The 24,305-nt window shown below is 33.8% G+C and overlaps 3 protein-coding genes across 5 annotated transcripts; 2 read left to right on the plus strand and 1 right to left on the minus strand.

Annotated features, from left to right (window-relative positions):
* Positions 1–887: 887 nt before the first annotated feature.
* Positions 888–5,640, minus strand: LOC133294532 (uncharacterized). Of its 3 annotated transcripts, none has more exons than XM_061493220.1 (9): positions 5,562–5,640; positions 5,040–5,103; positions 4,235–4,397; positions 3,291–4,132; positions 2,831–3,004; positions 2,637–2,753; positions 2,176–2,355; positions 1,904–1,950; positions 888–1,468 (listed from the first exon to the last, which is right to left on the minus strand). In XM_061493220.1, the coding sequence occupies exons 2-9, from the start codon at positions 5,085–5,087 to the stop codon at positions 1,135–1,137; spliced, it is 1,905 nt and encodes a 634-aa protein (XP_061349204.1). In that variant the 5' UTR covers positions 5,088–5,103; positions 5,562–5,640; the 3' UTR covers positions 888–1,134. The 3 variants fall into 3 exon arrangements, with proteins under 3 accessions (XP_061349204.1, XP_061349220.1, XP_061349212.1); XM_061493236.1 differs by having other exon boundaries at positions 5,569–5,591; XM_061493228.1 differs by having other exon boundaries at positions 5,441–5,581.
* Positions 5,641–15,664: 10,024 nt separating this feature from the next.
* Positions 15,665–18,308, plus strand: LOC133294574 (protein WHAT'S THIS FACTOR 1 homolog, chloroplastic). The gene is made up of 2 exons (XM_061493263.1): positions 15,665–16,976; positions 17,508–18,308. Exon 1 carries the CDS (start codon positions 15,716–15,718, stop codon positions 16,898–16,900), a length of 1,185 nt encoding a protein of 394 aa, XP_061349247.1. The 5' UTR covers positions 15,665–15,715; the 3' UTR covers positions 16,901–16,976; positions 17,508–18,308.
* On the plus strand, positions 18,294–19,156 carry LOC133294580 (uncharacterized). Its single transcript, XM_061493274.1, has 2 exons — positions 18,294–18,370; positions 18,454–19,156. The coding sequence occupies exon 2, from the start codon at positions 18,566–18,568 to the stop codon at positions 19,031–19,033; it is 468 nt and encodes a 155-aa protein (XP_061349258.1). The 5' UTR covers positions 18,294–18,370; positions 18,454–18,565; the 3' UTR covers positions 19,034–19,156.
* The last annotated feature ends 5,149 nt before the right edge of the window (positions 19,157–24,305 follow it).

Raw genomic sequence — 24,305 nt, forward strand, 5'->3', positions numbered from 1 at the left:
AACTTCCAAATATATACGGCTTACATTTATAAATAAGAGTGAAGAAGGAAACACTAAAGGGCAAAGAGGGATAAAACAATTGAACTCAGGATAGCACCCATATGCACTTGTCGACTAGAAGTGTTACCATGGTTATTGTAGGTTTCTATATAAACATTTCAACTTGGTATCTCTAAGCCCCAGTATAGATAAATTAAGAGTTTAAAATTTCTTATATAGTAGAAGATAAAATTATATTTTATATACACATAAAATTATGTGAAATCTAAACTTTTTTTTTTTATCTTCTCCTTATATGACCCCACACATTATTATGTGCATAAGAAATTAAACCCATAAACTAATCCGGTGGATCCTCAATGCTATTAGAAATAAGGATAATTATTTAGTGTGATAACAAAGAAACATGCCAAAATCAAGTGTTACTACACAAGCAATCATATGGAACCATATGAATTTGACTTGTGGACACTCCGGATGTTACCACTTGGTTTTTGTGACGCGTTTGCCCAAAAATTAACCAACCAAAAACTACTGGGAAAGATAAGACCGAGAAAATACGGCAGCAACAGAAGAAACTACAACTAGAGGAAACAGCAAATATCAGAACACAAGACCCAATAAAGCCATACTGCCAGTTACCCTTTTAGATAAATTAGTGATTTGCACAAGTGAAACCGCATAATTCACAACTGACGAGTACACCGATTCTATTTGGTTCACCACAAGCTTTTGTAGGTACACTTGGGTCACCAATTATTCCACACCTGCAATACTTAGAAGCTCTCTACCCCAGGAACCCCCCATGTCATTCGCTGGTACAGCCCTCTCGGTAATTAAATGAAGATGGAGATAAACTGAACACCATTAAACATAAGATAGAAGAAACCAAGTATAAACTAAAACACAAAATTATTCCATATGACGTTTTCTGTACAAAATCGGGAAATAATGAGCATCCAACCTCAAGTGAATGTATATAAAGTTGCATATCACATGCTACTATTAAGCTATTACTACCGTTTGAAACTGAAACAAAGAGCAAAGATCCATCTCACATCCAAGGAATTCTAAGGTTTATTTTTATTGTATAAACAATACCTCGAACTCTCTTTTTTTCCCCCTTCGAGCATATCAAAAAGTTATTAAACTCCGAAATTCATCTTTCTCGAAAATATCCCACCCATCATCAAGAAGAGCATTGTTATCAGCTTGTGATCTTTCCTCCTCATGCCCACTTTTGGAAGAAAGGCCTTCAATTTCGGCTGCTCGGCTGCTCTTAAGTATTTCAGATGAATCACTATGCTCAGAACCCACATCAGATGCCACCAAGGTTTTGTGGGATGAACCTGAAGAAGCCAAGATACAACTAGTCTGGCTTGAGGTGAAGGATTTACTCAATGGAAGATTTGCATCAAATTTCTCTTTAAGAAGTCTAATATCCTGACAAATAACAGAAATTTCTCCCCTACAAAGTTAAATGAAAAGTAAATATATTAGATTAGAAATTGAAAAACTATCACAATAACAAAAGTCATAATTCATAACATAAAACACAGATATGTATGATGAGGGGAAAAAAAGAATCTTCATGTCCTAGTTACATTGAAACAGCAATTTTAGGGAAACAGATGTCAAACAAAATGCCTTCTAGTTCCACAAAATAACCAAATAGGGGAAGGAAACTAGCTATAAGCTATGTAACTTTATGGTCATAGGCAAGATTACACTCACTTAGAAAAGACTGACAAGCATTCCTATAATATTTTGATACCAACAGTAAGTTTCACATAGCATCAATAATTGAAAGCAAAGAGAATTGGATTTAAAAAAAAAAATCAATACTGGAAAGTGGAAACAGGCAGAAAAATATAACTATCTTTTAAACAGAAAAAGAACTTACTGCAACATATCAACAACCTGCCCACGGTCCATCAGGAACTCCCGTAACTGCAGAGATGGAAAGGAAGAAATAAAAATCATAAAATACTAGGAAAATAAGGGCGAATCTACCTTAAATTTAATTTAAAGTACATCATGATCTAACCTACTGAAGATTAAAGGGTGGATACACTCTTGCTCATTTTAAAAACAAACGAGCCTTGTCAAAAGTATTACATGTGTATTCCATGAAATGAAATGAAAAGGTTTAGGAGCAGGGTTAACACTAGCAACCTTTGAATTCTCTTCTGCTTCCTGCTGTAGTCTTGCTGACTCATGTACTACCTGCTCCACCAAAGCTTCCTGTTCAGCAAGAGCCTTTCGTGCAGATTCCTCCTTTCCCAATTTTTCATGCTCAGCTGCTTTCCTCACTTCTTCTGCTGCAGCTAATCGTGTTTCAAGAATTTGGTGCATCTGGAAGCCAGAACCAGGAGATGAACCAAAAGAAGATGCTTAGTAATTATATTTCTTTGTGTCAAGTTAAGCAAGTCAATTGCATAAAGAATATGTTTTGCGTTCATAAACAATATTGTTTAATCACAAGTCCTCATTCAGTCATAAGTTATGTTAGTTAGATGATTCTGATTATTATAATTTCAGCGAGTCAGGAAGATGTTCAATGTACTGTGGAACACTGAAACGTGCAGAAAAGGTATGATGAATAGTTTTCCAATGAACATCAAATTGTAAAGCACCTCCTCAAGAATTGCAAGAGACTTATCCCTTTCATCAGACAAGCCGAGCAGACGAGATTGAAGTTCTTTCAGTTCAGTTGCCAGAATTGCTTTTTCTCCATAAACTTCTCCTGCATGCTGCAAGGAAAATGCTGAGGATAAATATTGCATTCATCACATATAAAACAGAAACACAAAAGTTTAACATGTACAACCATGTCATTTGCTTCTTTAGCATGCACCAACATTGTTTTATACTCTTCTGCCCTAACGAGAATATTAGACCCTCCTTTACCAGCTTCCATATTGGCCTGCTCAGCAGCTTTCTCCTGGAGTTCCACTTCTTTCATTAAGTTGATAAGAGATTCCACAGATGAAAACAAGATTTTCTGCATCAGTGTCAAATAGTTATAAGTTACAACACTGGTTATAACAGGTCAGAAATTTTTAAGTATTACCAGATTTCAGCTAACAAACTGTAATTACATCATTCTATACTAATAATAAGAGTATGCCACTTAATCTTCAGTTTAATCATCAATAAGATTCAAAGTCATCATTCAATATAGCAATAATGATTTTAATGTCACAATCACAACTTCTGCCATATATCATTAAAGCCAGTAAAGCTAGGATTTATAACATCCAAATATAAGAATTTAGGGCTAATAATACCTTGTTAGTTTTTGCTTCATCGATTATCTCCTCAAGCAGATCAATCCTGCATACTTGATTACATTGGCTAAATGCATTATTCCCACCAATCTCGTCTTCAACATCACTAGTTTCACCAACAACAGCAATAGAAGGAACAGCATTCAATTCTGATTGAAAACTATCTTCAGCATTTGGTGTATGCCCTTGAACATGACAAACTGCTTGAGCCTCAGAACCTTCAACCTCAATCAAGGCAGTTTCACATTTTTCCAATCTGTGACTTTTATCACAGATAGTGGCATCATAGTCATCAGCTGAAGAACCTATAAAATCTGCCCACTCTTCACTCAGATTGTTTATACTTCTATTGCCTTTGCCATTGTTATTAATGGAAGCAACCTCCTTGTCAAGGTAATTTGTCTCAGGTTCCATCTCTTGACATATACCAGAAGAAATCATATTTTCACCACCAACATCCACATGAAGTCGTCCTTGATCGAAATTTTCACTAACTTCCTGCCTAAAACCATTTGATGTCTCCTGATCAATCTTGTTTGAGATCTCTCCAGTGAAGTTATCTTCAGCATTGTGAAAAATATTTAGCTCCTCAATTTCATTCATTTCAGGAAATTTATTGGTACCATCCTTTGAATTACTGGCATTTGACAGTGTAGGCTCATCCAGAGCCACATTCAGATCTGGTCCAAAAGAACAATCGGCCGTTTTGATCACTTCTACAGATTGTTGGATGGGGGGTGATAGCACATGTACCCTAGAATGTGGAGCAGAAGAAGACCCCACATCTGCATCTTCAACAAGCTGACGATGCCTCAACCTATCCCCTTCCTCATCACTTTCAACTACAGATACAACATGTCATAAGAAATTTATTAGTAAACCAGTTAAATGCAACCAAGGTAGAGAGTGATATACAAATGAATATACATCATAAGTAAATGCACCTTCTACAATCACTGGGGCTCCTGGGCTCTTATCCTGTGGAGGGGTCATATGAGGTGATTTATTGGACATGAATGGGATGACTTCAGTGAGAATAATTTCAGCAGCTTGATCAGCATCCTTTGGGTGTTCAATAGCCACAGCCCTCAGTAACCTGACATCAACCTGTTCAGTGCAAAATGATAAAACAGGCTTCAGTTAGGAGCAAGTATTGATGACAAGTCATCCACATTCCCAGATTTGTAAATACTCTGGATTTTGGATAGTTTAATGGTTTAGATATTGGCTCTGAATCAGAGAGCTCTTTCTCAAGCACATGGCAACTACCATCATGGATTTCTTAAAAGTTGGATAATATTTCTACTTTTCTACTGATCATGTCTCGTGAAGCAAACAATTATCAGTGATTGATCCTCTCCCCACAACCAAAAAGAGAGAGAGAGAGAGAGAAAGATGTAATAGTAACAAACTTACAATTAAAATTATCAGCGTATAAAAATGAATTTTGGGCGAAAATTTCAAGATACGTGTTAATGTGTTATCCAGTATCCATTCATCCAAAATATACAACTTTATGCACTTAATACTCAACAAGAAAAGAAAGTCCAATGCATAATCATTACTTAATTGGAATAATTTTATATTACAATACCGATTCAACTTCACAATTCAAAACTAGGTTACAAATAACACCAGATCACAGAGCAACTAATAATTATACTACTTAAAATAAAATAATAAAGGATTATTCCACAATCACATTTTCAAAAAATGAAAAAAAATAAATAAAAAAATTAAGAGCTATACCTGTGGAAATATATCCTGCAAGCATCTATAGACCGAATTGAAACCCATGATCAAGATAGACTATCTGCAAATATCCAAAAACAAAAAGGCTTCTTTTTAACATTGACGTTTAAATTATATGAAAATAGAAACACGTAAAAGCGACTAAACCAAAAATATAAGGGAAAAAAATTAATATTCATGAATTATGGAAAGAATTCAGCATAAAAAGACACTTGGGAACCCTAAGTTCGCTGTTTGAATATGCAGAATTAAAAGCTCTTTGTTATCCCTCCCCAAGGGTTTATCGTTATTCTTGCTTAACCCGAGGATAAGAAACATAGCTAGCTGATGCTAAAGTGAAAAACCCTGACACTTACGATATGCACAAATAGAAAATAGGCAAAGGCAATTTCATTTACCCCTTAATTTCAGTATGGCTAATAAGAGAGGATGGGAATTGGGAAACGAAAATACAGAGAGAAACAAAAAATTATAGTGAAAGTGGAATCGAGAAGGAGAAGAGATTAGAGAAGTGGTGACCTTTGACCTACTGTGTCTGTGTGAAAGAGTGGTATTGAATTGAGCAAATATTGGAGCACACGAAATTTCCCTATTTTTTCATTCTTCGCAAGCACGGAAACTCACCCAGCTAAGATATTGGATATTATTGTGAATTCCCATTTAAACTAAGGGTTTTTCAGTCAAAACGCAGTGCATGGCCAAACAAAAATACTAGAAACGCGGTGAACTCGTTAGGGTTTTTTTATCCATGGTCTATACACGACCCTTGTGATTTTTTTGATTTTTTTCTGTCGTTTATTGATTAATTAATAATTATTTTATCTTTTATTTAAAATTATATACTAATCTGTTTCTCTTAAATCAATTAATTTAAAAATTTAATCGATTAAATGGTTAAAACTGACAAAAATGATTTACTTGAAGATTTAATCGATTAAATATCGCTCTTAATCGATTAAATCTCCCTCTTAAATGATTTACTCGATTAAAACTTATATTTAATCGATTAAATATACCAAATGAGCGTGAAAACATTGATTGATTGTGTTTTGTATTTAATAAGAGCTGATTGCATTTTATTAGGAGTTGTCATTTTACGAGTTGGTATGTACACTTACTCATTTCAGTGAAATGTTGCCCATAAATAGAGTAAGAACCTGCACCGTTAATTAAAGTATTTAATTAATTAATTATGCAAAATTATGAAATGATTCCATAATTGACCCTAATAATTATGGTAAGTGAATAAGAATGTTGAAAGTCATTTTTCGGAAGAAAAATGCAGATACCGGTTCTGCTAGTCGGTATAAATGCGTACCGAAAAAGTATCCCGGAAAATTAATGTAAGTGCATGATAATTATTAGGATAATATGTAGGTCTTATAAAACGAGTTTCAAGTCCAAATAATGAAAAATGGTGCTAGAAACCGGTACTGGCTTTGAAAAATGCGTACCGAAAAAGATGCTCAGAAAAATATAAGAAAAATATGATAATTATTAGAAAATTATGTAGTTTCATAATCCAAAGTTTGGGATTAAAATGCTAAGCGTAGCAATTAAAGTTAATACTGTGTGTTAATGCTTATGTGACCTATATATACTCTTATTATGGACACAAAACCCTGCACCGTTAATTAAGGTATTTAATTAATTAATTATGCAAAATTAAGAAATGATTCCATAATTGACCCTAATAATTATTAAGAGGCTTTAGTAATTATGGTAAGTGATTAAGAATGCTGAAAGTCGCTTTTCGGAAGAAAAGTGCAGATACCGGTTCTGCTAGTCGGTATAAATGCGTACCGGAAAATTATCCCAGAAAATTAATGTAAGTGCATGATAATTACTAGGATAATATGTAGGACTTGTAAAACGAGTTTCAAGGCCAAATAATGAGAACTGGTACTAGAAACCGGTAGTGACTTTGAAAAACGCGTACCAGAAAGGTGCTCAGAAAAATATAAGAAAAATATGATAATTCTTAGAAAATTATGTAGTTTCATAATCCAAAGTTTGGGATTGAAATGCTAAGCGTAGCAATTAAAGTTAATATTGTGTGTTAATGCTTATGTGGCCTATATATACTCTTATTATGCGCACAAAACCCTAGACTCCTTTCTTTCCTACGTGAGTGGGGCTGGTCAGTTTGTGAGTGAGCACTGTTCCATTGCTTTCTTCTCTAGTTCTTGACCAAAACTCAACCTTGAACCCATTTTCTTGGTTGTTTCATCATCCTAAACACTTGGTGTGAGTGAGAGGCATCATTGTGGGTGAGTGAGGGTGTTCTTCAGTGGTATTCCAGCTGTTGTGTGTGAGGTTTTGAGGCTGACTTTGGTTAGTTTGTTTGTGAGAGCTTGGAGTTGGTACTTTGAGCTTCAAGGTGTCATCTTTGGGAAAAAAGAACCAAACTTGTTGGTCCATTTTCGTGTCCTTGGGTGTGCTGGGCTGTGGGAGCTTGTAGTGAGCTCCAAGAGCATCTCCCTTTGCTGTTGTGAACTTGTGGTATGATCATCAACCTTTAACTTGAGTTTTGAGGCTTAAAAATGATACCTTGATGCATCTAATGACTAAAAGATGATAAATTGTTGTTGGGTAATGTTGAACACGCCTAGAAATGCATGATTAGGTGTTTAAAATCGGTAAAAAAAGAACCTTTAAGGGATATCTTCACGAAAATGCAGAAACTGCATTCTGTCGTGAAATATCCGGACATCTGCCCGTGGAATATCCGGATATTGGATATCCGGATATGTGATATCCGGATATGGGGTTTTGGGATATCTGGATATTGGATATCCGGATATGTGAATCTGTATATCCGGATATTGCATATCCGGATATGGACAGTGAGATATCGGGATATTGCATATCCGGATATGGTCCCGAGGAATATCCGGATATTCTGGGATTTCGCAGAACAGTAGCTGTGTTGTGTGTACAGTAGGCTATTGGGGGTTTGTGGACCCTAGTTTGATGAAGTTGAACTTCTGTATTTAATGGTCTAAGCCAGAATCATTTGATTAAGGGCTTGTGGCTTTGTTAGAAGCTTTAAGACATAAAACGTAATGAAAAGGCGTTGTTTTTAATTTGTATGCATGTGGTACATGTTTATTGATTTATATTTGGTCCATATCAGATTGTGATCTGCTGTGATTGGACTTTGAGCTTGTGGCATTGGATAGCTAGCTTAGAGGTAAGCTTTCGTGTCCTCGGTTTAGCCATGTTGTGGTTCCACAATGTCCCATGGGGATATGGTATATGCATGCTGTGTTACATGCTTTTGATGTTTTGGAAATGCTGTTGAGCTATTGTATGTTAGTGCCTTGTTGATATGCATGGAGGTGTTCCACCTATACGGTAAGCCTGAGTATGTAGAACATACAAGAGGGTGAGGCTGTGGGTGAAGTGCAAGCGGTGTTCCTTGTACTACATGTAGGGAATAGACGTATTCCTACATTTCTCTGGCTAATAGATAGTGATTACACACATGCCATAGATATCTGTTGCACTACATAGTTTTGGAACTGATAATGATATAAATGCTTTTTGAACTTATATTGCACATGTAAGTGAGCTTGGGGTGGAAGATCCTTGAAGACCCCTTGTCTTACTGAGATTTCTTGTTTAGAGATCTCACCCCACGTTTGGGGAATGCTTATTTCAGGGTCAGGTAATGTTGAGATCTCAGGCGGCAGGAGGCCGGAGCTGAGTTAGATTGTTGTTATATTATGCTGCCATGATTGGATGCTGGATTTGCATGCTGATTATATGCTTATAGCTTCAGTTATGTTTATGGAGTTTTATGTTGAGACTGGTTGTTTATTATGTTTATTTGGTGAGCATGGGAATTGTCCATGACACATAATATTGTTATGTCTTGATTATGTCTTGAGTCTTTTGGTGTTGTAATAATGTATCAGGATATTGTCCGGATTACGAGATGTAATACTGTGATGTAGATACACACTTTATTTATATATTGAGGTATTTCAGTAGATGTCTTATTGCAATTTACATACAGGCGATATTTTGTGAAATTGATTAAGTAATCAAATTGGTAATTGATAATGACGTCATCATTGAAAAGAAAAAGAACATTCCGCATTTTTAATTAAGCACCGCTTAATACGATGTAATGTTAATATTTCGGGTATACACGAGGTGTTACAAATAGGCTCAGAATTACAAATTACAAATACATTTGAAATAGTGACAATCTGTAACCAACTCGTAAAATGGCAACTCCTAATAAAACGCAATCAGCTTCTATTAAATACAAAACACATTCAACTCCTATTAAATACAAAACGCAATCAACTCCTACTAAATACAAAACGCAATCAATCAATGCTTTCACGTTCATTTGGTATATTTACTCATTTCATTGAAATGTTGCCCATAAATAGGTTCAAAATTACAAATTACAAATAAATTTGAATTGGTGACAATCTGTAACCAACTCGTAAAATGACAACTTCTAATAAAACGCAATCAGCTCCTATTAAATATAAAACACAATCAACTCCTATTACATACAAAACACTATCAGCTCCTATTAAATACAAAACGCAATCAGTTCCTATTAAATACAAAACGCAATCAGTTCCTATTAAATTTGAATTGTGCTTGGTGATTGATACATTAGTTGTGATTGGTACAATCAAAAGTTACTCTCATTAGTACGCTAATTGTGATTGGTGATTGATACATTAATTGTGATTGGTGATTATACATTAATTAAATAGCTATTTTCCTTCATTTTTTATTTTTTATTATGACTGATACATTAATTATGATCGCGAAATGAGATTGTGCCACGTGGCACCTAGTTCGCTTGGACCTTCAGCGAACTTGGTGCATGTCAGACATATGGTACACCTAGTTCCCTGCATGTGGCAGCGAACTTCTCCAACGTATTAGCATTTATTGCAACGTACCCATCAGCAACGTGTCACATCAGCAAACCAAGTTTGTTGGCACTATAGCGAACTTGTCCGCGTGACATATTAGAAAATATTATTATTTGTGTGGTATTTGGATAAAAAAGTCAGTGAACAGTGACATTTTGGTCACTGTTCACCTTGAAACAAACGTCTTTTAAAGCTATAACATATTCCCCACTTCAAGAAAATCAATTTAAGAAAAAAATTTATATATATATATATATATATATATATATATATATATATATATATATATATTACTAACTATTATTAAATCGAAAATATATAAAAAAAATTCCTACCTTGCATTTTTTATTATTTTTTTAATTTTTTTTAACATATTAATCTAATATGATTTATCTATTGTTTGTAATTTTAAGAGATTTTTTTTAAACTAAGGAAATAATTTATCAAAGATTAAGTTATAATATTATTAAAACTACCTAACAAGAAAGATAACTTGTATATTCTATAAAACATACTTTACCCCCTTTTTTTTGTAATTTTTTTTTTATATTTAATATTACAGTCCAGTGCTATTGAAATTAATTTATACGCGCCTCGATTAAAACTTTACACATACACGTTCATATTATTTTTTAAAAGAATTTATACATATAAATTACCAAACCATTTTATCAAAAGGAATTTTGTGTGTATCAATGAAAACACGTCATGATCAAGGCAAATGCCTACCATCAAATGGAGAATAATTTTATTTCCAAGAAGTGTAAAAATAAATAGAGGAAAAAAAAACTCTCTTTTATAGTTAGGTTAAATACCTACAGAAATTCTTACTAAATGCTACACTTTTTTTTTGTTGTTGCCAGAAATATGAACCATAAGATTTGACAGTAATTATAACCTCCCCTTTACAAATCATATGAAAATAATGTATACCATGAAAAAATTGTACAAAATTACAAGAAGATTACAAGCATCTCTCATGGGATATTTCAAATTTTCAATGGTTGACCATATTTCGAATTCGATGTTCAACTACAGTTAATAGGCCCATCGAAGTTAAAGTTTTAATCTTTCTCAAGTTAAAAAATTTTATTCACAAAAATTACATGAAATAAATTTTCATTAATATCACATGAAATAATGTTCATAAAGATCATATGAAAATGTTCATAAAAATCACATGAAAATTTCATATATATATATATATATATATGGGTTTGATGTTTGTCATTTTAAATGATATAAATTATGTCATTTTAGGAGATAGATAGACACAAGAAATAAAAATCATGGGGGAAAAGTGGGTGATTTTTTTTTTAATTTAAATTTTAAATAAAAAATATTTTTTGTGTTTATCTCTATCTTAAAATGACATAGCTTTATGTCATTTAAAATGACAAACACTTTTTCCTATATATATATATATATATATATATAAATATATATATAATTTTCACTTTCTTTACTAATTTAATTCTATATTATATTTTAAATTTTAAGTAAATATTTATTATTTATTAAAATAACATCAATTCTAATACTTCCACAAAAAAATTATATTGCTGCCTTGTCTATTGTATTATACACACACATAAAACACACCAACACTCATCATCCCACTAGGTATCGTTTTAATAGTGTTTGGATGATAACTTAAAAAAAACACAAATTAATGAAAAAGTTAAAATTTAACTTTTTTTTCCAAAACACTTGGAACGATACAATAGACAAGGCACCTAGTAAAAAAATTAAAAAATAGCAACACAGATAATTATCAACATAAATATGATCTTCATGATTCACATTTTTTGATCTCTAACAACAATATATATTGTATATATATAATTGAAACGTACTCTTTGAGATAATACTCGAGGCCAAGGAAAAGGTGACAGAACATGTCGTGGAAGTCTCCTCTCACATCTAGGCTCAAAGGGAGAAGGAGGATTGTACCTAAAACCTCCCTGCATTTTTTAATTGAACAAACATAATTCACCAACTAATACTATATTACACTCATATAGAGATTGGAACATACTCTCTAAGACAAGCCATTTGGAGGTCGAGATGAAGCAGCATCGATACCCATCCTTACTCTCGACAAGGATGGCGGAACATATGGCTGTGTAGGACAGTGGCCTCCACCCAAACCTAAGGCACTCACAAGGGAATTGTAGGCCGAACCTAGGGCCCTCGGAAAGGAATTGTAGATCTCCCTAAAACCCTGCACTTTTTCAATTGAATATGCACCGTTAAACAAGGAGTCCTAGTTCTCATTATAAGGTCATTGTTCTGAATAAATTTAAAGAGTTTTATAAGAGTTATGTTGTAAAAAAATGATTGTGTAATGTTATAGAGATTCGTTTTGCGTATCGGTAGTTTTTTTTTTCTTTAAAACATGTGGGTCCCACAAAATGTTGTGTGTAGGAAAGTTTGTGTGGTCATGTTAAATGATAGAATGCAAACCCAATTTTAAAATGGAGAAATCTTAGATCAATTACACAAACAGTCCAAGGTCAAAAGGGGGCAAAAAAATTGATTAATTGCAATTTAAATAAAAAATTACAAATTTATTGTTATTTTGAAACTATTTACACGCATATTGCAGTGTGTCATGCCCAAATTAGACTTCACCAGTCACGTCTAAGTGAGGCGTGAGTGCCATATAAGCCACGTTTCATTTGGGTGCAAGCAGTTGCGCCCATTTTAGATGTGAGCGTGACAAGTACGCAATTTAACAAATTTGTCAATCATGTATCCCACATTCAATGGAATAAATGAACAACACATGTTATACATAAAGAAGATCCTTTTCTCAGCAATAAATCTGCCACAAATGAACAAAAAAAGCGCACATCTTCTTCTCCAGATCTGTTGGAGAAGAAATTAGAGAATCACAAGCAATTATCGCAAGTGGGTATATTTTCTCATCAAAAAAAGTATAAATCCAACCAGATCATGACACAACAAGGAGAATATGGAGAGGGAAAACAACATTTGGTGTAATGGGTCAGAGAGACAGGCGTAAATTGTTTCAATGTACATCTAACATTTTATCTTTCAAAGTTGGCTAACTGAAGGGAAAAAAAAATGGTCGAAATACAAGTGAAGAGGGTTCCGGGGTCCCTTTGGAATAATTGGGGATATTCTATTAGGATTTAACTTTTAATCTGATCGGAGGGACTTATTTATCAGTAGAAGGTGAGAAATTTATTGTAATTAAATAAAAGGAATAACATCTGTCATTTTAAAGTATATAAGCTCATATCATTTTAGATCTTAACTGTTGATTTCCGTCCATCAACAGTTATAATTTATTGAATCAAAATTATTAATTAATTAATAATAAATTTGGCTCATTAAGTTTGACTCAATAGATTATAACCGTTGATGGACGGAAATCAACGGTTAGGATCTAAAATAATATAAGCTTATATCCTTTAAAAGGATAGATATTTTTCCCTTAAATGAATTAGGTTCTAATTGATTTCTACTTTGAGAGATTTTTTTTTCTTTTTTTTTTCTCTCTCTGTTTTAATTTTTGGCTCGATCTCGATTACTTCGTTTACTATCACATTATGCGAGAATTACCTTAGGTTTTTGTTCCTCAACATATTTTCTGCTCAGTAAATTTTTTAATATTTTTAATTAATTTTTTTAGGATGGATTTCTGTCACATTTCAAAATTCGAGAAAGTTTCAAATTTGGTTTTGATTGGACGAAGAATCAAGGAGTGTTTTGCAAGTAATCCAAAAAAAAGGAGTGTTTTGCAAGGAGAAATTTTTTTTATTAGGAAAAAATAATTTTTGAAAATATGATGAATTTTTTTTTTCTGGATATGTTGAGTTAATTTTACTGATGTTATATGTTAATTTTTCCATCACATAGGAAAAAAACAATTCCATCTTGTTCAATGGTAATCTTTCCCAACTATTTTACATAGAAAAGCAAATAGTGGGAAATTTTTGTTCCTAAATATATTTTTACTTCACCGCTTATCAATGGTAATCTTTTGGGTTGAGATGTGGTGTCAGACACATTTGATGTACTTGGAGTAACTTGGCTTATTGGTGATGGTCCCCCGCCACAGACTTTCTCCTAGACCCGCCTGACAAGTTTGTGTTTTTAAAATATGGATATGGTTAACATGTAATATGCTCCACCGACTGGTACCATAAAAAATGCACATGCAAGCCATGGAAAACGAAAGTAACCTAGAAGCGTTCAAGGAGGGAGCAACTGCCGTAGGGGTTCCACACTTTAAGAAAAATCAATTTGAGCTATAACATATTCCCCACTTTAAGAAAATCAATCAGAGAATATATATATATATATATATATATATATATATATATATATATATATATATATATATATATATATATACAGGGGAATGTTATACTTACAACTTATATTCCTTGACAACCTCTTATATATATATGAGCTTATTGTTTCTCAAGCTGCTTGAGATAATTTTATCCGGCTACTAAATCATAAATTCATAACCGTACAAAGATGGATCAATGATGATAAAGGAAGAGAGAGAAAAAGAGAATCATAACCATTCAAAGGTAAATCAATTAATATAAGAAAATAAATAAATAAAATGACGTAGTTTTGGGGGGCCGGAGATAAACTTATCTCAAGTTGCTTGAGAAGAGTTTTTCCATATATATATAGGTTATTCTACCTACCATTTTTTCTGCTTACTTTTTCCTATTATTATCTAAACCGTTAGATCAGAATCTTAACTAACATTTATTTTTCTCTCTCTTATTGAGATTCTGATATAACGGTATTAGAGAGTGGTAGGCAAAGGTAGGCAAAAACGAACGTAGGTAGAATAACTTATCCCATATATATATATATATATATATATATATATATATATATTATTAAATTGAAAAATATAAAAAAATTCCTACCATGCATTTTTTATTAGTTTTTTTTTTTAATTTTTTTTAGTTTTAAAATTTTAACATATTAATCTAATATGATTAATCTATTGTTTGTAATTTTAAGAGATTTTTTTTTTTAAAACTAAGGAAATAATTTATCAAAGATTAAGTTATAATATTATTAAAATTACCTAACAAGAAAGATAACTTGTTTATTGTATAAAACATACTTTATCCCTTTTTTTTGTAATTCTTTTTGTTTTTTAATATTACAGTCAAGTGCTATTGAAATTAATTTATCCGCACCTCGATTAAAACTTTACACATACACGTTCATATTATTTTTATAAAAAAGTATACATATAAATTACCAAACCATTTTATCATAAGAAATTATGTGTATATCAATGAAAACACGTCATGATCAAGGCAAATGCCTACCATCAAATGGAGAATAATTTTATTTCCAAGAAGTGTAAAATAAATATAGGGGAAAAAAACTGTCTCGTTTATAGTTAGGTTAAATACCTACAGAAATTCTTACTAAATGCTACACTTTTTTGTTGTTGTTGTTGTTGCAAAGTAGTAATTATAACCTCCCTTTTACAAATCATATGAAAATAATGTATAACATGAAAAAATTGTACAAAATTACAAGAAGATTACAAGCATCTCTCACGGGATATTTCAAATTTTCAATGGTTGACAATATTTCGAATTCGATGTTCAATTACAGTTAACAGGCCCATCGAAGTTAAAGTTTTAATCTTTCTTAGTTGTTGTGCAAGCCCATCTCATTTTTGTGCAAAATTGCCAACACTGTGGTGGTTGTGCCGTGCGGCTAGCTCATGCTCAAGCTCAAGGTATGTTCTCCAATGCCAAAACCAAAACTCACGCTATCTCCTCCTACCTTGAGAAGAATCTCAAGCTCAACCTTCACGCTAGATCTATATCAAGCCTCAAAGTAGTGTGGCGCAAAGACCAAGAACTTGACCGAACCATAGAGAACGATAAACGTATTAAGCAATGTGCCCGCGTTGTGAAGGAGGTTCTCAACGAACCGGGTCAAGTTATCCCTCTCCGGTACCTCGAAAAACGCCGCGAAAGGATGCGCCTCAAGGTGAAAGTCGAAACCTTTTTGAATCAAAACCCTGCCTTGTTCGATGTCTACTATGATCGCATAAAACCAAAAACCGAACCGGTTCGGTTTCTCCGGTTCACCGACCGGTTCCGGCAGTTTTTGGATGAAGAAAAACTGATTCTTAGGGATAATGAGGCCTTCGTTGTGTCCAAGTTGTGTAAATTGTTGATGATGTCGAAGAATAAGGTTGTTAGTGCTGATAAATTGCTTCATGTGAAGAGGGAGTTTGGGTTCCCAAATGATTTTTTGGTTGATTTGGTTCCTAAGTACCCTCAGTATTTTAGGCTAACTGGGTTTCCTGGTGAGGGGAAATCGTTTCTGGAATTGGTTTCTTGGAACCCCGAGTTTGCAAAATCTGTTATTGAGCAAAGGGCTGAAGAGGAGAGTAGGTGTATGGGGATAAGGGTTAGGCCTAATTTCAATATCAAGCTTCCACCAGGGTTTGTGTTGAGGAAGGAGATGAGGGAGTGGGTTAGGGATTGGATGGAGCTTGATTATATATCCCCTTATATGGATGTGTCCCATTTGGATCAAGCCTCAAGAGAGATGGAGAAGAGGACAGTTGGTGTGTTTCACGAGCTGCTTTCTCTTTCATTGTATAAGAGGATTCCAGTGCCAATCCTGGGAAAGTTTTGTGATGAGTATAGGTTTTCAAATGCATTTTCAAGTGCCTTTACTAGGCATTCAGGGATATTCTATATGTCCTTGAAAGGTGGGATTGAGACAGCTATGTTGAGAGAAGCATACAAAGGTGATAAGTTGATTGACCTGGATCCACTGCTCCAGATAAGAGAAAAATTTGTTGAGTTGTTGGAGGCGGGTTGGCGGCAAAGAGCACATGAATTGAGGTCGAAACAAGAGAAAATTAAGAAAGACATGGAACTTCTGGCCACGAGAGTTGGTGAATGAAAATGTAAAACAGGCAAAGATTTTAATGAGCAAGATGCTTGACCATTGTTGGCGACTGCAATACTCCACACTTCATGTGATTATTAACCTTGAGAGATGCATGAATTTAGTTTAGAAAAAATTGAATGGTTGTTTCTTAGTACCCTGTTATTCAAAAGATACTTCAGTAAAATATTTTTTGCCGTAGTAATTTATATAGAGATCAATTTTCTTGTCTATGTTTATATTGTTGAGACCAATTTCGTATGTGTAGGGGTAGAGAAGTATTGTTGTTTAAATAGTATTCCTTTTTACTTGTACTGGTGTTAGTAATTAACCTAATTTTAAAGTGACAGAAATCAAAGTATTGCAGTCCTTGAATTATTTTAATTTCGAGTAAAAATATTCCTTGAAAATGTTGGAAGCTAAGTTTTAATTTCAACTTATTTCATCTTGTTGGAATGCACATTTATCATAAACTTGCCCCTAATGATATATTGGGCTATGTAACAATGCACTTATAAACCTATGAAATGCATGATAAAGTACCAAAATTAGACTAGCAAAGAAGGATATTGTGAACAGACTTAGATTTATGTTGTCTAACTGATTGTGCTTTGGAATCTAGGAATTTAACATCACTGTGCTCCAAATGATCCTTCTGGTCCCGGACCAAGCCTGCAGTATTTTCTTTAACAAAGTGTGAGAAACACGGAATTTCTGCTGGAGACATCTAATATTGGAATTCCTCTGATAATTCAAAGTGAAAGAAAGATCATTATATATGTGCTAAGGATGGAAGAAAAGAGTTGCATTCTTGGATGATGACCAAGTTCTGCTACCAAATTATCTTCTCAGAGCAGCAATGGAGTATTTGGTTTCCACTTTCCATGTTTCAGGAACATCTGGAAACAGGCTAAGGAAAAGTTCAAAGAACTTAAATTTGTCCTGGTACCATTTACGCATGTTACTTTAAAAGAATTGTTGTCCTCAATTGTCATCTTACTACTGTTTGAAGGTTGCACTTTAACAGACGGCGTGGAAGTTATACTGAGTCAAATTAATCAATGAAGATTTTGGATCATCAACAACTATGTTTAAGTGGTTACTGTTGAGTGTACGGGTGAAAGCAGAAAATGCTGGTCTAGCTTTTAATCATTAACCCTTGCAACAAGCATGAATATATTTTGTGAGCAGCAGACATAAGCAATTTTTTCTTGAATGCTCCGATTATTTTTTTGGTTAGATATTTGTTTCTCTTACTGTGTATCTTGTAATTTATAGGACCTTTTTTGCCAGAAAAATCCCCCAGTTAGTTTCTCCTCATAAGTTCTGCATGCTATTACTTTGTGCATTATCCCATACACCCTTTGCTCACACTCCTCACCATTGTGAGATGAGTTTTTCAGGAAGAAGGTTGGTGATTCGAACCCCCATTTAAAGTAGTTTGTAGTCACCTATAAAGTCATCACACAAAATACATGAGAAGTGGTAAGCAAGCAGGACCTCAACCCATTCTATTGGTAATTAAATTTTATATATAATCCACCAGATAAACAACCTACTGAAAACAGGCTTATGAATTTGCAAGTATTTAAGCTCTTCTACTTCTAAGGGATGATCTGAACATCAAAACACTTCAGGGTTCTGAGGTATTAGCCGAAGAGAGAGAAGAGACAGTACAATATGGAGAGAGCCAAGCTTTTTAATTTAATTACACTTGTTCTGACATTTGTGGCAGTAGTGCCAAAGTTGGAGAGCCAGATTATGCCACCAGTTATTCCTATGCCGCAACCACCTCTTAGACCACTTTGTGCATCCCAACTTGCACTAGTAAACTACGCTTGTGGAAGGTTGCCTATCTTCCCAGGGTCCCCACTTTTACCACTAACACCTCCACCCTCTCCTGATGATGAGGAGGGACACAGGAGTCACCATAGACGGGGCCACAGGCATGGCCATGGGCACCAGCAAAGTCACCGCCACAACCCTCAAGAAGACAACTGTTGCCGGTGGGCTAGGGAAGTGGACACCCAATGTGTGTGTCAAATTTTAGTTCTATTGCCTCCTTTTCTTATGAGACCTTTGCATCAGTACTCAGTCATCATTGGAGAATCCTGTAATGTCACTTACTCATGCGGTGGGCCAATATGATTGCCAAATGCCAGCAAAGAATCCAATGTTGTATTTGACTTTATGGTCTATGGTTCCTTGCTTTGTAAGTTTACTTTCCATTAGTTGTGCCATCAGAGGTTGGAAACAAAGTGTGCTGTAGCACTCACCTAAAAAATAGAAAGAAAAAAAAAGTGAGTTGTAAGCTTGTTGAATTATGAATAGAACAAGAACTAATACCCCAGTTTTACGCCTTTCTAACAAAGTTAAATATCATTAAGCTATGAAGTTATTATTGGCCAATAGCTAAACTTCATTGCTGAATATACAAAAACCAAGTTCTATTGGTTGGTTACTGATCATCTTCCGAAAAGTTCCTTCGCTGCTTGTTACCACATTACACTTTTGCATCATCCATCAGGGAAGAGAAATCAGATGCAATTCGTGAAAGAAAGATTCCTTTCTTTCACTCTTACGTATGGAGCTTGGTGCATATACATACATTGTTTCATGTGAACAAATCAGTATAAGATGTTTAAATCTCCAAAAAATAATAACAAAAAATATAACCCTTTGCAACAGTGAAAAGGAAAAATAAAATAAAAAAGTGACACACAACCCCTTTTGAAATCCATGTATAAGGCATTCCCTCTACTTTTTTTTCTACGCGTGGTACACAACAGAGCACACAACACTTTAAACCAAAGTTTTAGCTATTGGATAATGGGAAGGTTATATTGACAAATTTTTTTCTTACAAACTACGTTAAATTTGACCAGTTATACATTCTTGATTGCAGTCTGACTAGTTAGACTTGGTGTAATTTGTAAGAAAAAAAGTTTGTCAATATAACCTCTCTCATTGGATAAATCATTCTTTTGAAAACTTTGTAGCGGTGCCAACGGAAAGTGACTGAGACAATGCGAAGAGTTCTTATAAAATTATTGGATTTGGATTCTCTTACGTGAAAAATGATCATGTTATTTGATTACAACCATTCATTGATGACGAGATAAGAGAGAGAAAAGTGTAATCGTATAGATGATTGATATCTAGGCTAAAAAAATTTACGATACCATTAGTGAATTCAGGTATCCCATATTCAATTAGTATATTTATTTGGATCATCTCATCTGAAAAAGTGGCAATGTGATATGTTATTTGATCTCAACTACTTGTTTAAAAATTATACATTTTTCTCTCTTTTATTTCATTATCATATCAATGAATGATTATGATCACAGGACATGTGTTTACTCTACAATGACGGCGATTACACATGAGAGGATCCAAATCCTCTGCTCTACAATGAAAGTGATTACAACAATCATAGCTAGGCCGTTACGTCCTAAATTAGGTGTTGTTGGAATTTATATATATATATATATATATGTATATATATATATATATATATATATATATATATATATATTGTATAGACAATCTATTGGTTATGAATAAGAAGTTTGGTAGTGAAAAGGTGTGCCTTTTCGTCGACAAACAGATGTATCTTTTCATCCTAACCGACATGTTGTTTCATCCTAACGGACATGTTGTTTCATCCTAACAGACATGTTGTTTCATCCTAACGGACATGTTGTTTCATCCTTGAATGAGTGTCTTTTCGTGTTGAACGAATGTGTCTTTTCGTGTCGAACGAATGTGTCTTTTCGTGTCCAACAGATGTGTTGTTTCGTCGTCGAATAGGTGGCTTTTGGAACGTGACTTTACATTGTCTATAAATAGACACTGACACCTTCAGAAAATGGATCCAATTTTTCTGCACTGAAACTCTGCCGGAATTTTTCTCCTTCCGGTCTTGCATGTTCCTTTCATACTCCGGTGTAGTTTCCTCTGACATTTTGTTGTGTTCGTTTGGGCTGTTGACTGGTAGTGCCGCCACTCTTCAGACGAAATCCGTTCTATCATGGGAGACAAATGTCCATCTATCTTAGGCATCAGTGAAGGGGCAAATTGTCTTAAGGAGACACGTTCTGTGGGCTCGGATTTTATCCTTCTGATTTTGCATATCTGATTCATCATTCTGTCTTTCTCTAATACCTGACAAGTAAGTCTGTTTTTTAATTGTTTATAATTGCACAGTGATAATTCTGATCATCTACCTCCTCCTCTGCTTTATACATGGGTTCAAACCTCTTAGTGATTTAACATCACCCACTGTCTTTAATAACAATCTTAAGACAATTTGAGTGTTTTGAACCTGTGATCAGTATATCTTTTTTCTTGTTTTATATACTGTTTCTGTTTTATTTACTGTGTGATTAATATGTGTTATTAATCTGTGTGATTAATTGTAATTTCTGTTTGTGTAACAGAAAGTGGATCTCTAATCTGTGTATTAAGACACCTTCGTTTTAATACTAATCCGTGTTAGTTATTTGGTTTGTGAATATTCAAATGGCGGATTTTCAATTAATTTTTGTTTGATATCCGTGTTTGCAAAAATTATGTCAAATTCATGTTTCAATGATTTTGCCTTCTAACACAGATAATAAATTAATTCTTCTCGGCTCACGTGCTTCTTATGTAAGAAGTTGGAATTTTTTCTAAAAATAGAACCGTCACTGTTACGAGTCTGCATGTTTGGTTTATGGTTTGTTGCCATTATTCTATATCTATAGAATCCGATTAATTGATTTTCATTTTATAGTTTGGATACATGTTTTCTTTTGGTTTTGAGATATATTACTTGTCTCAATTTTCGTGTCCATGCTTATTAGTTTTGAATAGCCATGGTTAGTAAAATTACCGACTTGGATTCTATTACGTATTCAATTGATTTCTATTACTTTTCTTCTCAAGTATCATACTTCTTTGATATATATTATTTCCTTCTCGATAATCGTGCATTGATATGGGCATATGGCCTTTCAATGTATATATGAGTTCCTGTAACGATAATTGCTTTTCGTTTTTTGTGTTGGAAATAATAATTTTGTTTGGATAAAAAAAAAAAAAATTACGATGCACATATGTTGATTAAGGCACAACATGGGAAGTTTGTGTGCTTTATGCATATATTTGAAATTGAAGTTTAGTGACTTCTATGGTGCAAAAAGGTGAATGAAAAATTCAGATATGTTTGCATTTAAAAATAAAATAAAAAATTCAGATATGTCGGTTGATGTAATTCCATTAATGCATGCCAGTATATTATGTATTTAATGCATTACATAAAGGGAGGGAATATATGTAAAATGCCATTGGAAACTTTTTGGTGAATTGTAAGTTTAACAGTCGTGAAAACATTGCTATATAATGTTTTGAATTTTGTGAACTTTGTTCTAATTATATGCATGGCTTCATTCTAAAAGAATTGTTTCGTGAAAGACAACCATGATTTGCGATGAATCCGGTTTGGTGGTTGATGGTTTTTTCAATTATATTAAGTCTTTTGTGAAATGGCTTTATATATTTATAAGCATGGTACCAAAAATTGATATATGACCTTTGGTTTGATGTGCTTACTTTGATGCTGGTTCAATGAGAAATGCAGTGAAATTTGATGCCATTTAATGGTATATAGTATGATAAATGAGAAATATTTATGACATGAGTATTTTGTTATATTAATTATTATGTGTGAAATGTTATGCATTTATTGGCATTCAATTGTATATGGTACACTTAATGGATTTGACGGTATATGATGGTGTTTGATATCCATTAATGCGTGACTTATAAATGTGAAAGTTTTGACTTTATGATTTAGGCAAGTGATAATTCTTGCTTAAAAATGCACTATGTGCTTTGATGGATATAAAAGCCTTATATCTAGTGAAATATTTGATACTATGTGAACTCAAAAGAGCTATCTTAGTGATGGCATGATCAAGGTCAATGGATAACTTTGAATATTGTAAATGACATGATAATTGTATATTATCTTATGGTTAAATTGGATTTATTATTTGATATATGTTAATGTTCAGTAAGAAAGTTAAAGGCATTAAGGAGCGATCGAGGGGAAGATTATAATGACCATTCGAGGAGTTCAGTTTCGAGTGTGATATCATATAACAAATGATTGCTCCTTATGCTTCACAATCCAATGGGATTGCTGAGAAAAAGACCCAGACATTAAATGATATGATCTTGTTGATGTCTGGTTTGTGGGAAAAATTCATTTAATGACAAATTATATATAATCAGTAAAGTATCCCACAAGAAAATTAAGAACACCTCCTATGAAATATGGAAAGGTAGGGAGCCTACCTTGAATTATCTTGAAGTGTAGGGGTGTTTGACAAAGAGCATACCATACGACATATGGAAAAGAAAGAAGCCATCCCTGAAATACTTTAGAGTGTGGGGGTGCTTGGCTAAGGTTGCGGTTCCTAAACCAAAAAGGTTGAAAATCAGACCTAAATCCGTGGATTGTGTATTCATCGGTTATGCACTTAATAGTAGTGCTTATCGGTTTCTTGTGTATAAATCTGACGTTTCAGATATACATGTTAATACGGTTATTGAATCAAGGGAAGTTACTTTCTTTGAAGATGTATTTCCGTATAAGAAAATACATGAATCAAGTGGTAGTAATGATGATCAGGTTGTGATACCTCGAGATGCTACAACTGATACTGATCCTGTAGAGGATGTAGAAGATGAACTAGACGTAGCAAGAGGAAAAGGACCGCTACATCCTTTGGACCTGATTTTATGACATATTTATTAGAAAATGAGTCTCGGACGTATAAGGAAGCTATAACGTCCCTGGAAGGACCATTCTGAGAAGAGGCTATCAATAGTGAGATAGAGTCTATCTTGTCCAACCACACTTGGGAATTGGTAAACTTTCCTCCTGGCAATAAGCCTTTAGGAAGTAAGTGGGTTTTCAAAAGAAAAATGAAAGAGAATGACACTATTGATAAATATAAAGCAAGGCTTGTGGTAAAAGGCTACAGGCAACGTGAAGGTCTCGATTATTTCGATACTTATTCACCGGTTACAAGGATCACATCCATTAGGATGTTGATCGCAGTAGCTGCACTGAATGGATTACAAATACATCAAATGGATGTTAAGACCGCCTTCTTAAACGGCGACCTGGAAGAAGAGATATATTTAGAACAACCTGAAATCCCTTTACGGGTTAAAGCAAGCTCCAAAGCAATGGCATGCGAAATTTGACAATGTTATGTTATCAAATGGATTTCGAATCAATGAGTGTGACAAATGTGTCTATGTTCGAAATACTGAAAAAGGATTTGCCATTGTCTGTCTTTATGTAGACGACATGTTGATCATGGGTAGTAATAATCAAATGATTAAAGCTACTAAACAGTTACTT

The sequence above is a fragment of the Gastrolobium bilobum genome, unplaced genomic scaffold (genome assembly GCF_033153095.1).
Source record: "Gastrolobium bilobum isolate Gb01-03AN ecotype WA unplaced genomic scaffold, APGP_CSIRO_Gbil_v1 utg5178, whole genome shotgun sequence".
NCBI classification, from domain to species: Eukaryota; Viridiplantae; Streptophyta; class Magnoliopsida; order Fabales; family Fabaceae; genus Gastrolobium; species Gastrolobium bilobum.

What these genes read in the sequence shown, in the direction of transcription:
- LOC133294532 (XM_061493220.1), bottom strand. Translation starts at nt 5,087, where the DNA reads ATGGGTTTCAATTCGGTCTATAGATGCTTGCAGGATATATTTCCACAG. An exon ending in ATGAAGCAAAAACTAACAAG is followed by an intron (nt 3,005 to 3,290) that starts GTATTATTAGCC and finishes ACACTGATGCAG; the next exon opens with AAAATCTTGTTTTCATCTGT. An exon ending in AAGCAGAAGAGAATTCAAAG is followed by an intron (nt 1,951 to 2,175) that starts GTTGCTAGTGTT and finishes CCATCTCTGCAG; the next exon opens with TTACGGGAGTTCCTGATGGA.
- LOC133294574 (XM_061493263.1), top strand. Translation starts at nt 15,716, where the DNA reads ATGTTCTCCAATGCCAAAACCAAAACTCACGCTATCTCCTCCTACCTT.
- LOC133294580 (XM_061493274.1), top strand. Translation starts at nt 18,566, where the DNA reads ATGGAGAGAGCCAAGCTTTTTAATTTAATTACACTTGTTCTGACATTT.